Genomic DNA, 17015 nt, shown 5'->3' with positions numbered 1-17015 from the left:
TTTGGACTTTATATTCATAAGGGATATTGGTCTGTAGTTTTCCTTTTTTGTGATATCTTTGTATCATTTTGGAATCAAGCTTAATGCTTGCCTCATGGAATGAGTTAGGAAGGGTTCTTTTTCTACTTTCTGGAAGAGCTGTGAAACACCGGTATTAGTTCTTCTAGAAACATTGGGTTTAATTCACCAGTGAAGCCATCCGTTCCTGGATCTTTCTTCATGGGATCTTAAAGATGACTGATTCAGCAGGGAGGGATAAAATAGGAGCAGGGGATTAACAAACTACATAAAATAGATAAGCAACAAGGGTTTTTCATTGTTTAGCACAGGGAACGACTTTCAGTATCTTTTACTAACCTATAATGGAAAAGAATCTGAAAAAAATATATAACTGAATCACTTTGCTGTACACCTAAAATTAGCACAATATTGTACTTCAACTATAATTCAATTAAAAAAATGATTAATTCAATGTCTTGTCAATAGGTCTATTGAGACTTTCTGTATTTCTTGACATAATTTCAGTAGTGTGTCTTTCTAAGAATTTGTCCACTTCATCTGTTATCTAATTTGTTGGCAAACAGTTGTTTATAATATTCCTGTACCATCCTTTTTTATTTTTATGTATGGTAAGGAATGATGTTACTTTTTCATTTCCAAACCTTCTCTTTTGCCCTTGGTCAGTCTAGCTTAAGTTTGGTGGTTTCATTGATAAATATTTTTACACAACCTACTTTTGGTTATTGATCTTCTCTATGGTTTGTTTTCTATGTCATTGATTTTGGTTCTAATTTTATTATACCCGTTTACTCTGTTTAGTTTCTTAAAGTTCAAGTTAGAGGTTGTTGATTTGAGACCCTTCTTCCATTTTTATGTAGTTATTCAAACCCATATAAAACCCCCATTTTTAAGCAATATGCCATAAACTTTGAAATGTGTTTTTTAATTTAGTTAAAAATATAGTCCATTTCTTGTGATTGATTTTTTTCTTTGGTTCATGAATTATTTAGGCATCTGTTGTTCAGTTTACAAATATTTGGGGACTTCCTTGACTACTTCCTGTTTTTCTATTCCAATTCTGATGTATTTGGAAAACAGACCTTGTATTATTTCAGTATTTTAAAATCTATTGACTTTGTTAATTTCACCTTCATTTTTGAAGGGTAATTTTGCTCTCTTTGAACATCATCCATCCCACTGTCTTGTGGCCTCCATATTTCCTAATGAGAAGTCAAATGTTAATCTTATTGAGGATGGTTTATATATACAGTTTTAGGTACTTCTTAGATACTCAAGTAGAGATTTTAAGGAGAACTTGGACATATGAGCCTAGAATTTAGGGGAGAGGTCCAGGTTGGAGACAGTAATTTGAGTCTTCAGTATATAGATAGTAATTAAAGTCACGTCCCTGGATGAATGAGCTCACCAAAGGTGTGATTATAGATTGAGAAGGAACCAGCAAAGTTCTGAGAAAGATTAACTAGTGATGTGGGAGGAAACCAGGAGAGAATGATGTCATGGAAGCCAAGTGAAGGAAGGGTTTCAAGATATCAGTGGTGTGTTATTTTGAATGCTGCTGAGAGATCCAGTAAGGTAATAAGAATTGACTACTGGGTTTAGTGTAGTGGAGGTCATTATAGATCTTTACCAAGGCAGTTTCATTGGAGACTGGAGTGAAAGCCTAACTGGTGTGGGTTCACTAATGAGTGGGAGAATAGACACAGCAAGTTATAGGTTACTCTTTTAGTCTTTTTGGCTTCCATCTAGAATGATCACTGCATTACAGTTTTTTCAGGTCCCATCAATTCTGTCATAATCTAGCCATTAAAGCGTCTTTCATCATGAAAGTCACTGACTTGTTTCTCACTGCTTCTTTTCTACATTTACTTAAGCAGCTTCTGTGTCCTTGTCTCCAAGTCTATAGCTATATTGTTCAATACAATAGACACTAGACACATGTGGTTAAATTAAAAATTCAGCTCCTCAGTCACAGCAGGTACATTTCATATATGGCTCAGTAGCCATACATGGTTAGCAGCTACTTTTTGGGAATACACATTTAGAACATTTCCATCATTGCAGAAAGTTCTGTGGTACGGTACATTGTGGTACGGTATGAAAAAGGAAACCGACTGGTGCACAATTAGAATAAATGCAGTCAATTATGTCAACTACACATTTTGGCATTTATAAGATGTGACTCTGTGATTTTATTTAACTAGTTCATGTAGTCCCCTAAATTGGAAGCTGAGGCCAGAGGACATTTTCTTTCATGTGTCCCACCATGCTCTACTATAGAACTAGCTCACTGAAAGTATTCAGTGAATATGAAATGTAGTATTTCATTTGCTGTGGAAAATGTCTTCATAGATGAATTCTTAGATTAACTTAGAATTGTATATCCCATAGGCCCTTGGAGCTGACTAGCAATATTATCTATTCTAGGTACCTTTTTTTAGTGCTTGGGTGATATGAAGTCTAAGGGGGTTCTCAGGCTTTGGCTACACATGGGGATCACTTGGAGAGCCTTCCCCAGAGATTCTAATTGGTCTGGGATGTGGTCTGAGAATTGAGATTTTTTTTAAACCCCAAATGACTCTTACATACAAATTAGGTTGAGATCCATTAGTAGAGGAGATTGAACCCCCAGCTGTCCCCTTCAGGTCTGCTCATTTACAACTATAAATCAATGTTACCAGTACATTCAACTGTTACCTTTTATACTATGCAGTAACACTTTTTTCCCCCCTTATAGTTTCTTACGTCAGTAATCACTATGATCCTTCTGACAATGGTGACTGTCACACTGGATCCTCCTCAGAAACTACCGGACTTATTTTCTGTGTTGGTGTGTTTTGTATCCTGCTTACATTTCCTATTCTTCTTGGTATACTTTAATATTATAATCATGTGGGATTCCAAAAATGGAAGAAGTCAGAAGAAAATCAACTAGCTATATTCCCAAAGAAATGTGAAAATGTTAATAGTGCCACAAGGTTTTGTAAACTTTTTGCTATGTATAAATAAAAGGACCATTTTGAGAATCATGGAAATAGGAAAGGAAATGGTGAAAAGTTATTGTTGTCTACCCAAAATAAATCTATATGGCACCAAAGCAATGAAGGCTTTTATTTTCTAACTGCTGAGTGACCAAGACATATTATAGTTTTATTATGTTCAGTTATTCATGTGGGAAAATAAGAGAAATGTGTCCTTAATCCCAGTGTTTACTTAAGAAATGTACTCTATAATTTGTTGTCTTGAAAAAAATCTGCAAATACAGTGAGCTTAATGGGAGAATTTAGTCCCTTATTTTTGAAGGAAATCACTAATTTTGGTATTCAGATTTAGTTTTTCTTATATTTTAGTATGTTTTAGAAATTATAGCTCAGGGATTAAATTTGTGATAATCTTTTAAATTACTATGAGAAGGCAATTTAAACTGTTTAAAGCTTGAACACGCCTTATTACCATGTGTAAACTTGAATTTTTTTAGAAAGGCAGAAAGATTAAACTGTGTTTTTATTTATTTCTAAGAACTCTGATTTATTTGAATGCCATTAAACAATGGATTTTCCTGAATTTAAGTGGTTTGAATGAAGTCTTTCATGATCATTGGCTCTAAACTTCCAGGTTCATTCTGTTTAAGTTAAATGGCCTTATCCAGGGAGGGGTTCATCCTGTTCTTCTTTGTTGTGACATGGTTCAAGGTTACCATCAATGCCATAAGCATTGATCCATATCATGCTTTGTATTAACTTAGCCCTATTAATACTGTATCACTATATATTAGAAGAAGCACATCTTTACTATAGTATTCAATTGGTAAAAATAATTTATTATAACCATGTAGTTTCTCATGTAAAGATATGTTTTCTTTAGTCTCTAATAAAAATAATCACTTCCCTACCAACTTATGTTTTTAACAAATATATTTCTTTAATAAGATAGCCATCAAAACATATTAACTAAGTGGTGGTATATTTTAAAACAATGCAAGTCAAACACATATACACACATAAGAGAATTTGGTTCTAGACATGGACAGCTGGTGCAACAAGGTATATGTTTTTAAGTCCGATAAAGGAAGTAGGTTTAGACAAAGCAAAAAATCAAGAAATATTTCTTTCTCAAAGCAAATGTGCATAAAGACTCAAAGGGTAGGTCAGCACAGAAAAAGCCTTGAATCGCTGCCGAATCAGCAGGAACATCGCTGTCCATGGTCACCATCTATAATCACCATGCCCAAATGTCAGCATCTTGGCTGGCTGGTGTAGTCTTATTTTTTGTAATAGAATACTTGCATTTAATACAGGATGTTGATTTAAATCAATGATGAGGAAGTTATAACTTCTAAATAGTTGAAACAGAAACATTATTTGGAAAATGAAAGTATATATAAACATTAGTAAAATAGAATACACCCATATTCAAGGTATCTTATAGGTAAATTCTAAATAAAAATATATTTCTAGACTATTTAGTCATATGGAGTTACACTGTAGCTTTACTGGAGACTTTTAGCAATTATAAGTATCTCATATCTATTAGAAACCAATTTAAGAAGAGTTCACTTTGAACTTTGAGCAATTAAGTACCAAAATAACAGAAATATCCAGCGATAAATTAGGCAATTCCAAAGCATTTCTCTCAGCTATGTTCAGGATTATAGGGATATTTTATTATAAAGACATTTAGCGTATACAAAAACTATTAAAGACGCCTCCCTTTATTCACTAATATACCTGTCAAAAAATGATCTTAGGAAAGTTATTTTCAAGTTCTTTTACAGGGAAAAGCTGTTTCTGAAAAATGGAGTTTTCTCTATTGCCATAAACTTAGGTTTGATTCTTAAAATGAAGAGAATACAGTGTATGTTCATGTGTCAAATATGAGGCAACAGAAGTCATTTTGCCTTGAAGCCTCTGGGAGGGGAGAAAAATCCCCGATGTAGCCTTCTGTCCAAATGATAAACCACAACTAAGTGAGTGAAACATTTACAAAAGTCAAGGCAGCCAAAGGAGCCTCTCTGTTCAATAGAAAGAAAGTAAGAGATGGATAGGATGTAACTAAATAATGGTTGTAGTAACACAATGGTTTCAAGTCTCAATTGGTCCTTCTGTTATGTTCATTGGAAGATCAGGGCCAAGTGTATCCCCCGCCTTTTGCCTTCCTCCCCCCACACCGCCTCCATATAAACATTAGTTTTGTGTGTGGATCTTTCTGCTTTGTCCTTCATGTGGCCTCCAAGGGTGATAAAGCGAGAGTCATCTGATCTACAATGAAAAGAACTGGGAAATGATTCTTAGCAGACCCAGCTGTTCTGAAAGGCAAAAGCTTGGTATATCAAGAGGTCAAACATACAGTAACTGATTTAATAGCATTAAGCACATAGCTACATAAGTTGAATTACATATGAAACCAATCTCACTTCTTAACCCTTCATTTCCTGACTAATGTAGGTGTCTTTATATGTTTTGGTTTACATTCTGAGGTTAGTTTTCAATGCTGGAACACAAATTAACCTTTTTGGTATATTTTTAGGTACTCTTATTATAAGGGCTATATCACAAAGTATTCTTAATATTTAGCAGATTATCTTAAAAATTTTATTTAGATTGTCTCAATAAAATCATTAGTGAAGGCAATTAGTTTATAAATTGAATTACTATTTAGTTATTTCAATTAATAGTTTGAAAAAATAATTCATTTTCATTTTAAGAGGCAAATCTGAAATTCTCTAAATGGAAAGTTAGTTTCAACTTCAATTTGTTAACATTTTGTTCCAGATTTTTCACATGGTATTTTTATTTTCATGATACAGTGAATTAAATGACATCGTAATATACAAATTTTGCCAAGATTTAGGGTGAATACCAAGGGAACAGTATTTTTTCCCCCTATGGAAATGGTCAAAGAAAGGTGTAGAAGTATGAAAAAAAAAAAGTGCTATCAAGTTATAACACTTTCTGTGATTTGCTCTTCCCCTTTATTTTGTGACAGCACAAATAGATGATACAAAACAACACTGTAGAAAATTAAAAATTTGATGCTTCAAAACGTGGAGGGAATCACATACTGTCCCATGAGATGAGGTCTTTTCTTTATATTCAGGAGATTCTGTGTAGTTCAGTTTAAAAACAACCTCACATTTAAATATATGCACTGAAAAATGCATTCCAGTATTTTATAAAAGATGTAAGAATTTTAAAACTTTGAAAATATTTTTTCTCTACAAGCATAGGCATAACTAGAATAAACTCATCTATGAAGTAGAAGCTAAAATAAACTTATAGACAATTTTAAAAGCTTTTAAAAGAATCTAATTAGTACAAATCTAGGGCTTTAAATTGGAAAATCAAGACCTACTTCCACTCACTATTAGATTTAATCTGAGTTTTAAGATATATAGCTCTACCAAAGGTGCCATTTTCATATAAGCTATGTCTATCCACAAATGATAAAAGTATACAGAAGTGTATGAGATACAGAATATAAGTCAAGATCCTCTTCTATATGTTGGCTTACTTTAAAGGGTCAAGAAGAAATGGATTATTTATGTTGAGATTATCTACTGGTGTGTGTAGAAAGTTTAAATTAGCTTCAAGAAATTTTATCTAGACACACACCTGCCTATGCTATGATCTGGTATTCACTGCACAGATTAATTACAAACATATCTTCTGTTCCTTTAAATATGATCAGGCAGATACAGAAGTTGGCGTTCATAGTGAGTGTGTTTCTTCTAAATGCCTGTGGGATATAAAAGGTGATTATTAAATCATCAAGAATTAGTTTCCAAATTAACATGCATCTCATACATGACTTGAGAAATGACTTAAACACCCATTTACTATGTAATTTGGTACCTAATTTACTTAGGTATTGGTAATATCTTATTTGCTTATTTTTGAATCTTCAAAGCAAGATTCACCTTCACAAATAATTGTCAATATGACTACTCTGACCTAGCACACTTCATTTTATGAAGATGGATTTGAGATACTTCTGAGAGAGTTCTAAAGCTCCAACATGACCAAATGAAAACACCAAATCTTACATGCCTTTTGTCTATAAGCCTTCAGGGCCTTTCAGCAGGTGTTTCCTCCAACAGCTGCCCCCCCAAAAAAGAGACAGTCTTTACTGGCATTCCTATTCAGGGTATGTCCCTCTGGGGACTCCTAGTGGTGATAGAAGTTCTTGCCTGTCTGGCTTTAGGATCCTTGTGAGATGAAGCCTTTGAGAAAAACCCAATGGCAACAAATGGCATGTATCCCCATAGGGCATGTGGACCCTTTACTTCCTGAAATATCCCTTCCTGGCAGCTATGAATAAGTAATATATGGTGAGCCCCTATATTTCCCTATTCATGATGGGCCACCTATATTATTCCTGTCCTACAAGAAGATAGTTTGCCAACTTGACAAACAACTTTTGCCAACTCATTTGAGTCTGGTCGGAATACCTATAGATTTTAAGCATTCCAGTGCTCCCCTAATATTCTTATAGGTTATTGATGCAGTTACCAGAACTAAAGCTAATACTGTGGAGGAAAGGAAGACTGCCATTTATTAAATAATTTCTATGGGAAAGGTGGGCCTCCCCGGTGGCTCAGTAGTAAAGAATCCACCTGCAATGCAGAAGTTGCAGGTTCGATCCCTGGGCTGGGAAGATCTGGAGAAGGATATGGCAACCCACTCCAGTATTCTTACCTGGGAAATCCCATGGACAGAGGAGTCTGGTGCAAAGTCCATGGGGTCGCAAAAGAGTCAGACACAACTTAGCGACTAAACAACAGGGAATGGGAAAGGTAGTAATTAAGCTAATTATTTAATTTTTATTTTAAATTTTTGGCCACACCGCATGGCTTGCAGGATCTTAGTTCCCTGACAAGGGACTGAACCTAGGCCCTGGCAGTGAAAGCACTGAGTCGTAACCACTGGACCTCCAGGGAATTCCTTAAGCTAATTCTTGTATATAACCCACAAGGTAAATAACACCAGTCCCATTTTACAATTAAGGTTTTGGGAAACCGAGTGCCTTGTTTAAGACCATACAGCTAAATAGATAGTAGAACTGGTGCTGGACATCTAATCCAAATCCCATTCTCTGTTACAATGCCAGGCCCTGCAAAGAAGTGTCATCAACTGATCATGGTTGCCAAGACAGTTGTGTTGAGAAAGATTCTGAGGCCAAATTCAGGATCCAGCAAAAATCAATACTTTGATCAATGTGATACATATCATAGCACAGGAGCAGGGAGCAGCAGTATGTCTGTTATCTCTACACGGCCATACTGGTTATAGAGATGAAGATCTCAGAACACAAATGAAAAGAAATTTAGATACAGTGATGCGGTTCATGAGCAGTATTTTGACAGAATTCATCTTTCACATGACAATTATATTTTATTCTTTCTAAAACGTATTCTAGATTGTTACTTCCTTAATAATCTTCATGGGTTCATTTCTGCCTAATGAATAAAGTCTGAACCTACTAGCCTGGTGATCATAACTGTCAATGATGTGTCTGGAATCTACTGTTCAGTCGCTCTGCTCCTCTGCCTTTTCTGTTCACAGTGTTCTCTCTGCCTAGAATGTTTACACAGCCCATCAAAATTACCCATTTTTCAAATTCCAGCTTCCTACTAAAATACAAAGCTTCCATTACGAAGGCCTGGAGGGCCCTCTGTTAGAGATTATGCAGAGTGGAATAACTAGAACTGATTTTAAAATCATGAACCCTTAAATAATGACCTAATCATTCCAACCTGAGGTGGCCCATTTTGTGTATTTCCATACTGCTTACTCTTCATTTGTTACTTAGAGTAGGGAAGAATGTTTACACTCCTCAGTCTGAAGAGGAAGAAACTTCTGTCAAGTCTTCTGCTTCCAGTAGCCTACAGAAAAGTGACAAATGTGACTGACTGACGTCCAGAATAGCAGACCATGTTTTACAAGTCATATTCAGTCAGTGTTCTTACACAGCCCTCTTGTGCCCCACTATTTAGTCTTCCTTTCACCGTCTGTCTACTCTCAAATCCAGTGGGCCTTTGCTCTTCTTAATTTCATGTTGTAAGGAGAGCAGCCCATTCACTCTCTCTTCTGCAACCAAGCATACAAGGCAGGTCTGCAGTCCTTACTGTAATAGAGGCACATGGACATGGATCTATTCAAAGATCCACCTTTCTCCTCAGGTCAGGAGAGCACATAGGTTTTAAGATATGCATTTAGTACAGAAGAGAAGGAGGGCTTCCCTGATGGTTTAGCAGTAAAGAATTTGTCTGCAATGCAGGAGAGGCAGGTTTGATCCCTGGGTCTGGAAGATCCCCTGGAGGAGGAAATGGTAACCCAATCTAGTATTGCCTGAAAAATTCCATGAACAGAGGGAACCTGGTGGGCTACAGTCCATGGGGTCACAAAGAGTCAGACATGACTGAGCACTCCTATCCAGCAGCATTTCTTCCATCTATGGGAGAGAGAAGGTTCCACTTCTGCCTTAGTCCACATTAGTACCCCAAGCTTCTACCAGAGGGCCTGCCATATTGGAGGTTATTAATTCCTCCACTAATCAAGTTGATACTTTGATCCTCAGTGGATTCATAATCCTTTTTTATACTTGCTACGGGCCAGAATTCTGGAAAGAAGAATCTGAACTTGTTATCACTTGCTTGCTTTATTTGATTAAATCATTTCATGTATATAAACCTCACATCCTCAGTTTGAATACTAGATGGGCAGTATGCAAAGGGCTTTGTTTATACTAAGCCTCACACTTTTGCTAACCAAGTGATTTACATTGTTTCTACAAGATTTATCTCAGCATCCCCTGCAGTATTCCTAGTTAACATTAGCCAAAATCATGCTTTCTCAGAGGCTTCCCTGGTCGCTCAGATGGTAAAGAATCTGTCTGCAAATGCAGGAGACCTAGGTTCAATCCCTGGATCAGGAAGATCCCCTGGAGAAGGGAATGGCTACCCACTCCAGTATTCTCGTCTAGAGAATCCCATGGACAGAGGGGCCTGGAGGGCTACAGTTCATTGGGTTGCAAAGAATCAGACATGACTGAGCAACTAACACTTTGCTGGTCTTCATACTGTGTATGGCCTATGGGTTGCTGTCTCCCTTATTCTAACATTGTTTTATAAAGGCTTCACTTTTTAAAGGCTCTGTGAGTGAATTAATATGGGGTGCTTATGCTCACTGAACAAAATCAGGAGGAATAATTACTGAAGTGTAATAGGGCAGAAGCTGATGTGCAGACAGGGAATTTGGTCACACAGTGGTGTTAGGGATATCACGACTATCAGAGGTTTCTAGGGCATAGGACAAGGTCAGGAAGTTTAATATCCTCTCTTAGGTATACCAGTTGGGCAGCTGTGACAAATCCATAAAAAAAGAACATGGAAGAGAAGGATCTAAGGAAGCCTAGTGTAAGGAAACTCATAAGTAGGTTTTGAAAGATGAGTAAAATTTTGATGATAGAGGGAAAAGGTTTGTCAAGTGGAGGAGACAAGATCAAAAGTAAGGAAATGAGAAAGGGATGTTCTAAGGAATGTGTTCAGGAATGAATGGCAAATAATCTGGAGTAACTGAGACAAAGACAAATTAGAAAGGTAAGTTGTGGTCAGATCGGGGAGAGTTCTAAACAATGGTATAAATTTGGATTTTACGACAAATATGGTGGAGTGATACTTTTGAAATCACAATTCGTTCAGTAGCAGGACAGGCTGTAGGGAAACAACAACAAAGAGCACAGAGGCAGATTACAATGAGGATGCAAGTAATCTGGATGAGAGTTAGTGAAGGAATAAACCAGTGCAGTGTACATGGAAAGGAGAAGTAACGTTCTGGGAAGTGATATGACTTGGTATCAGTTTGGATGTGGGGACAAAAAGAGAGACAGAATTGTAGTTTTGACCTCTATCACTGGATGAATGTAATCCCTAAAAAGGTACAATGAGGGACAATATGGGAGCGGAGAGGGTGATGTCAGCATATTTGGGGAATAATGTATAGCAGCTGAGATTATATGTTTATAGCTCAGGAGGAAGGTGACAAATAGATTTGGAAACCATATACACAAAGGTGAGAGCAAAAGTCAAGGAATGGATGAGGTCATGAAGAAAGATGGAGAAGGCAATGGCACCCCACTCCAGTACTCTTGCCTGGAAAATGCTATGGACTGAGGAGCCTGGTAGGCTGCAGTCTATGGGGTTGCTAAGAGTCAGAAACGACTGAACGACTTCACTTTCACTTTTCTCTTTCATGAACTGGAGAAGGAAATGGCAACCCAATCCAGTGTTCTTGCCTGGAAAATCCCATGGACGGAGGAGCCTGGTAGGCTGCAGTACATAGGGTCGCTAAGAGTCGGACACAACTGAGCGACTTCACTTTCACTTTTCACTGTCATGCATTGGAGAAGGAAATGGCAACCCACTCCAGTGTTCTTGCCTAGAGAATCCCAGGGATGGGGGAGCCTGGTGGGCTGCTGTCTATGGGGTCGCACAGAGTCGGACACGACTGAAGCGACTTAGCAGCAGCAGCAGCAGCAGCAGCATGAAGAAAGAGTCTAAAGTGAGAGAAAACAATATCAAAAGAACCTAGGGAGGACTTTCCTGGTGGTCCAATGGTTAAGAATCCACAAGCCAATGCTGGGGACACGGGCTCATTCCCTGGTCCAGGAAGATCCCACATGCCGTGGGGCAACTAAGCCCATGCATCACAACTACTGAGCCGGTGCACCTAGAGCCCATGTTCCAAAAGGAGAAGCCACCACAATGAGAAGCCCACACACCACAACTAGAGAGTAGGCCCCACTCGCTGCAACTAGAGAAAGCCCAGACGCAGCAATGAAGACCCAGCACAGCATAAATAAATAAATAAGAGTTAAAAAAAAAATCCAGGGAAATGTCTACAAGGTAGTCAAATACATTCAACTGTCATTTCTCTGTAGGTCAACCTTAATTCTTTCAAGTCTTTTGAAAGTACTACTCAAAGACTCAGAAAAACACCCCTAACATATGATGATCTTTACTAGAATCCATGAACACAAAGCTATTCTCAGTATTCCTAAGATTCCCCAAACTCATTCATTAATGAGACTGCCCTATATTAAATATGTATATTCATCTGCCAAATGTATAACTGTGAATATTTATGTATGAACTGTGTATTTATAATCACCATCCAATAGTTTGATGGATTTCCACAGGTCAGAAATTTTATAAAACACTTAACCTTACAGTGAATGATTGTGTGTATTTGTATATATATTGTATACTTAATAGAATCTAAAACCTTTGACCAATTATGAAACCTGACATTCACTGATTACTACTGTGTAGTGGGCAATTAATTAGCACACTAATTAACAAATTAATATGCAATTATTCACTTAATCAATTCAGCACATTTCCAAATCCACTGACTTGTTTTATCTTGTTTGGTCTGACGTGCCCTATAGAAACTATAACCTACCTGTCACTGTTAAGTTAGCTATTTTTACTCAATTAAGGGCTTTCTTTATACTCACTAAAAATATGCCCTCTTTGAAAGCTAGTCTGGCAAGCTCAGTAGTGTTCTCTTTCAATTGGCCTCTAACTCATAGATCTTGTCAGATTATCTTCCTATTATTTATAATAGATTAAATATAATTTTAATTAATGCATCAAAGCTCATGTCCCTATTTTCTTTACAGACAATACCAAATTTGATAATACAATTAAAACGTTTTGAACTGAAAGAAAAAACAGTGAAATATAACAAGGGTAACCTTAATTATAAAGGTGAAACTACCTAAGTTTAAAATGGTTTTAAGGAATTCACAGCTGTCAAGATCACATAATTCTATATGAAAGAAAAAAGATTTTCTCCACAAAACAGTGTAAAGTAAGGTGTCATAGTATATGATGCAGAATAAATGCTTAATCAAAACAAAATTAAAATAAAGAGCCTAAACATAAAGTTTTATTTTACATTATAAATAAAAGTTTTAGGGCTATAAATTCTTGTTTCAACATCCTACAGATTTGCCTGATTCTGTTTCAGAATGTACATTTAAAAATTTAGGATGAAAACTACCAAGAAACTCATTATTATAATGTGTGGTTATGTTTTATTATAATTACTCATCTTTTATGCTAGATTCTATAATCCTGAGGGCAGGACTATGTCTGTCTTGTTTATTAGTGTATCCACAATGCTAGAACAGTGCCTGGCTCCTAGTAGGCATTCAGTAAATATAAAATGAATGAGGCATGTAAGGAAATGAATGAGGCATGTAAGGAAATAGCCATTTATACCTATTTGAAAATATCTAGATAATTCCTTTAAAAAAATTCTTAGAGTGGCCATTCATTTTTGTTCATTCACTGAACATGTATTGTGGGCCTTCCATCCAGGTTCAATACTACAGTAGAGAGATAAGACTTTGTTTGCCAAGGAGAGAAGTCCAGAGAGAACTGTGTAACCAGAAAATTACAATACACTACAACATGGTACACTTATAAACATTCAGACAAGTGTTGTAGAAGCCTAGAAGATGAAACGATTTATTTTTTACCTAGGTTATCTGGGGAGAATTTCAAAGAATGTGATGTTGAAGGCTGACCTTAAGGAATGAGCAGGAGTTTGCTAGACAGAGAAGGAAGAAAGTGTAGTCCAGATAGAAAGGGAGGTCATAGAGAAGCCTGGAGTCCTGAAAGAGAGATTCCAGAGGACTAAGGCATAGGGTATAAAGAATGTGAAGGAAAAAGACTACTTTCTTCTATGTGAAGTCTGAGGTAGAGGAAAAATATCATCTACTATTTACTGATCGCCCAAGTCCTGCTTTTAACTATATAATTAATTATATAACACTATAAATATTTGCTTTATGATTATGTAGAGGTGTTTAAAATACATAAACCACTTAGAGAATTTATCTAACACTTTGAGGAGCTTTTCTAACTACTCTAAGAGTTAAAGTGGAAAAAAAATGTTCATCTGTCAGGTGACATAAAACCAATTTCTACTAAATGTGCCAGAATAATTTTTCTCCACCTCAAGAACACTTAGTCTTCAGTCTGTTCATTACTGTCTTTTTATAGTATTTTTATTTAATAAAACCTATTAAGACTACCATACAAATCTCTTTACTTATGCTTTTATCTTTTAACTGATCAATTTTTATATTGCTGACATCCCTTCTTCACCATTTGCTCATTTAAAAATTCATAGTATGTGAGATATGTCTCTGGAGAAAATGTCTATAAAATTTGTTACAGCTGGCAAATGTGTATGAGTCAGTGATAGCACATGACTAAATGCTTCACAGAAAATAAAATTTGTTTCTGTAGTAAGCAGAACTGTTTAAATGTTATTTATTTTTATGTTTCAAAGAAAATATATTGTGAAGTGCTGCATTGATTTAATACGCAACAATGTCTGTGTACACGCTGTAGAAGGAAAATTTATGAAACCTTTGCACAACTCCTTTAATTGAATTTTCCAAATCTCTCACCACACACAAATAATCAATATCTTCTGCAGAGAAAACCAGTCAGAATTATTACAGTCTTCCGTTTCAATTTTGTTGTCATCAGCACATACAGAGCACCTGGATATTTGTAATGTCTGATAGCAAGTTATTTACACCTCTTAAACACATAATTGCTATTAAGTGAGTTAAAATCTATGGTTTAAAAGTTTAACTGATTATTTAAAAGATAAAAGCACCATACTTTTAGTAATGTATAAAAAAATTAAATCATAGGAGAAATTATTTAAAAGGCTTTGAAAAGTAATAAACCAGTTTGTGTTTCCTTAAATCCTAGACAAATCTCAAGTAAGCAATTGAAATATTGCCCCCAAACAGTGATGAACAATGTAAAGCACAAGCATTAACATTAATAAGAGGAAAAGATATGACCCACATACAGGATAAGTGACAACTGAATTCGTATAAAGAGCTGAGGACTACAGTTGTACATTAATGTGTATTTGTGTTACCAAAAATAACATCTCTATTTTTTTAGCTCTAAATAAACTAAAAATGTTAAAAGCATAGTGGAATTTTTGTTGTTTCTTCTAAAATTCATGTCTAAATTTCAAACCTGTGTTTTTAATACGGGAGTATTTGTTTGAAAAAGATATTGCTTCATGTTAAGATATAACAGAAAAAAATAAAAGGGAAGCAGTTTTCTCGGAGTAAAAGTATTTAGCTGATATGACGAATACTTTTTCAAGACTGAGTGGGGGAAAGAACAACATATTTTTAAGTTAAAAAATACTTCAGTGGGTGGTTAGAATGAAAAGGCAATATCAAACTATTTATATAGTCTTAAAACAGAAGAAGTTTAAAATTTGTCCTTTGGACCAAGAATTTGAAAACCTCAAAAATCCTATAACCAAGATGAATTTTACAATGCGAGAAGACAGTAATTTAGTTAAAGAAAATCAGAACATTTATAGTTGGCATTTTTTTCTTTTTAAGGCCAGAGCTAGAAATTTTGAAATATTTAGTATTACAGACAGCTGAAACAATCAACTTTTTTGAACAATGTAAAGTTCAGATGGTTACATTTCTTTTAAAATATGCATATTTCAACCTACACAATTATTCTCAAAACAGATAAAATATGTTTTGGACTGAAGCTAAGTGTCTAGATTTCATATCTTGGCAAATGCTCTACAATTTGCTTACATTCTTTTAAAAAACATTTTGTTTACTGGAAGTACTAGTCATGGACAAACAATGATGGTATTTTCTAATATCTCCAGAAAAAATGAAAATACTCAGTACCATATAATGCCACCTATTGTCTCAGGAATATCTGTATCAAGTTGTTTTATCCAGAGGTTGACTATGCAAAGTAAATAAATTTCATGCCTTCTCATGTGATGATAATGTGACAGTCCTTCTGAATCAACCCATTGAATGGTCATATGTTTTAAATCGTCAGCATAACAAATTAAAAATAATTTTGAAAATTCACATCCAAATATAACAGAAAAAACCTTTCATTTCATTATTTTTCTAATAGTCATAAAGCCAATATTATTAAGGAAAGTGAAGACAGGCTTACTTCCTAAAAAACTGAAAAAAAGAAAGAAGCCTTCCTTTGTTTAAGAAATCTGTATTCTGTAAAGGAGGTCTTCTTCATTCACACACTTTATCAAGTCATTGCCTAATTTGCAAGGTCCAGTTCTGAATGAAAATCTCAATGTACCTTTTAATGTTAATGTGGATGTTTCAAATTTCCAAAGAATACGTTATACAAAGCCTTAGAATGTGTCTCAGATGTCTATTTAAAACACTAGAGTCTTATCTTTACAATTATACTTCTCTGACTATAATAAAAACTACAACTGCTGCTAAACAAATTAGCAGTAAAATGAAAAAAATAAATAGAACTAAAGGATTAATTCAAAAGCACAATGACAAAATAAATGCTGGAATTCTCCTGGTATTGTCTATTTTAACTATTCTAGGAAAATTTGACAAAAATCTGAAGGACATTCTTCTGACAGTGAAATATATAATGTGTTTACTCTCATTTTCATTAATTACCTAATATAACAAATCTAAAACATTAAAAACATATTAGCTGGTTTTTATATTATGTAATTTCTATGGAGATTCTCAGAACATTTTAAAATTTAAATAATTCTGAGTAACAGCATAGTAAAAGAAGAGTAAAGTAGAAATTTCTGTAAAAAGCTGATGGCTAGATCCCCAAATAAGAAATATGTAAAGCAAATTAGTTTGGACTGTCAAAAAAACTAACAAAATCCTGTTAAAATGAATGTATAAATAGAAGCGGGTGAAAGTTAACTTGGCAAAGAAATTTACATATAATGTGCATGTGTTGGCATGCATCATCTTTAACCAAAAAAAACCAAACAAATACCACCAAAATTAAAAATATATATATACAGTAGGAACTAGAGAAAAAAAATAGGGAAAAGCATTCTGTAAAAATTTTAGCTCAAATTCAAATTAGAAAGAAAAGCTTCAATCTATTTTCCAGGCAA

General features: G+C 35.1%; 2 protein-coding genes across 13 annotated transcripts in view; one reads left to right on the top strand and one right to left on the bottom strand.

Moving 5' to 3' along the window:
* The window catches only part of ALG6 (ALG6 alpha-1,3-glucosyltransferase), a 49089-nt gene extending 45507 nt beyond the window's left edge, over positions 1-3582 (top strand). For all 6 annotated transcript variants that reach the window (XM_081486591.1, XM_081486594.1, XM_081486593.1 and 3 more), the window contains one exon: positions 2756-3582. In XM_081486591.1, coding sequence (XP_081342717.1) covers positions 2756-2953 — 198 coding nt within the window. In that variant the 3' untranslated portion in view covers positions 2954-3582. The remainder of the gene's footprint in view (positions 1-2755) is intronic.
* Positions 3583-5966: 2384 nt separating this feature from the next.
* ITGB3BP (integrin subunit beta 3 binding protein) overlaps positions 5967-17015 on the bottom strand; it is a 90486-nt gene continuing 79437 nt past the window's right edge. For 2 of the 7 annotated variants that reach the window (XM_081486618.1, XM_081486617.1), the window contains exon 8: positions 5967-6753. In XM_081486618.1, the coding sequence (XP_081342744.1) occupies positions 6746-6753 (8 nt within the window). In that variant the 3' untranslated portion in view covers positions 5967-6745. Of the gene's footprint in view, positions 6754-7712; positions 7788-8756; positions 8900-17015 lie in introns of all 7 variants that reach the window. The other 5 variants (XR_014052696.1, XR_014052695.1, XR_014052694.1 and 2 more) reach the window with 5 other exon arrangements.

This window comes from Giraffa tippelskirchi, chromosome 5 (assembly GCF_054371585.1).
Source record: "Giraffa tippelskirchi isolate mGirTip1 chromosome 5, T2T-mGirTip1v1.2.pri, whole genome shotgun sequence".
In the NCBI taxonomy this organism is placed as follows: domain Eukaryota; kingdom Metazoa; phylum Chordata; class Mammalia; order Artiodactyla; family Giraffidae; genus Giraffa; species Giraffa tippelskirchi.
The sequence above is the reverse complement of the archived record's forward strand: the minus strand, read 5'-3'. Positions and strand labels throughout refer to the sequence as shown.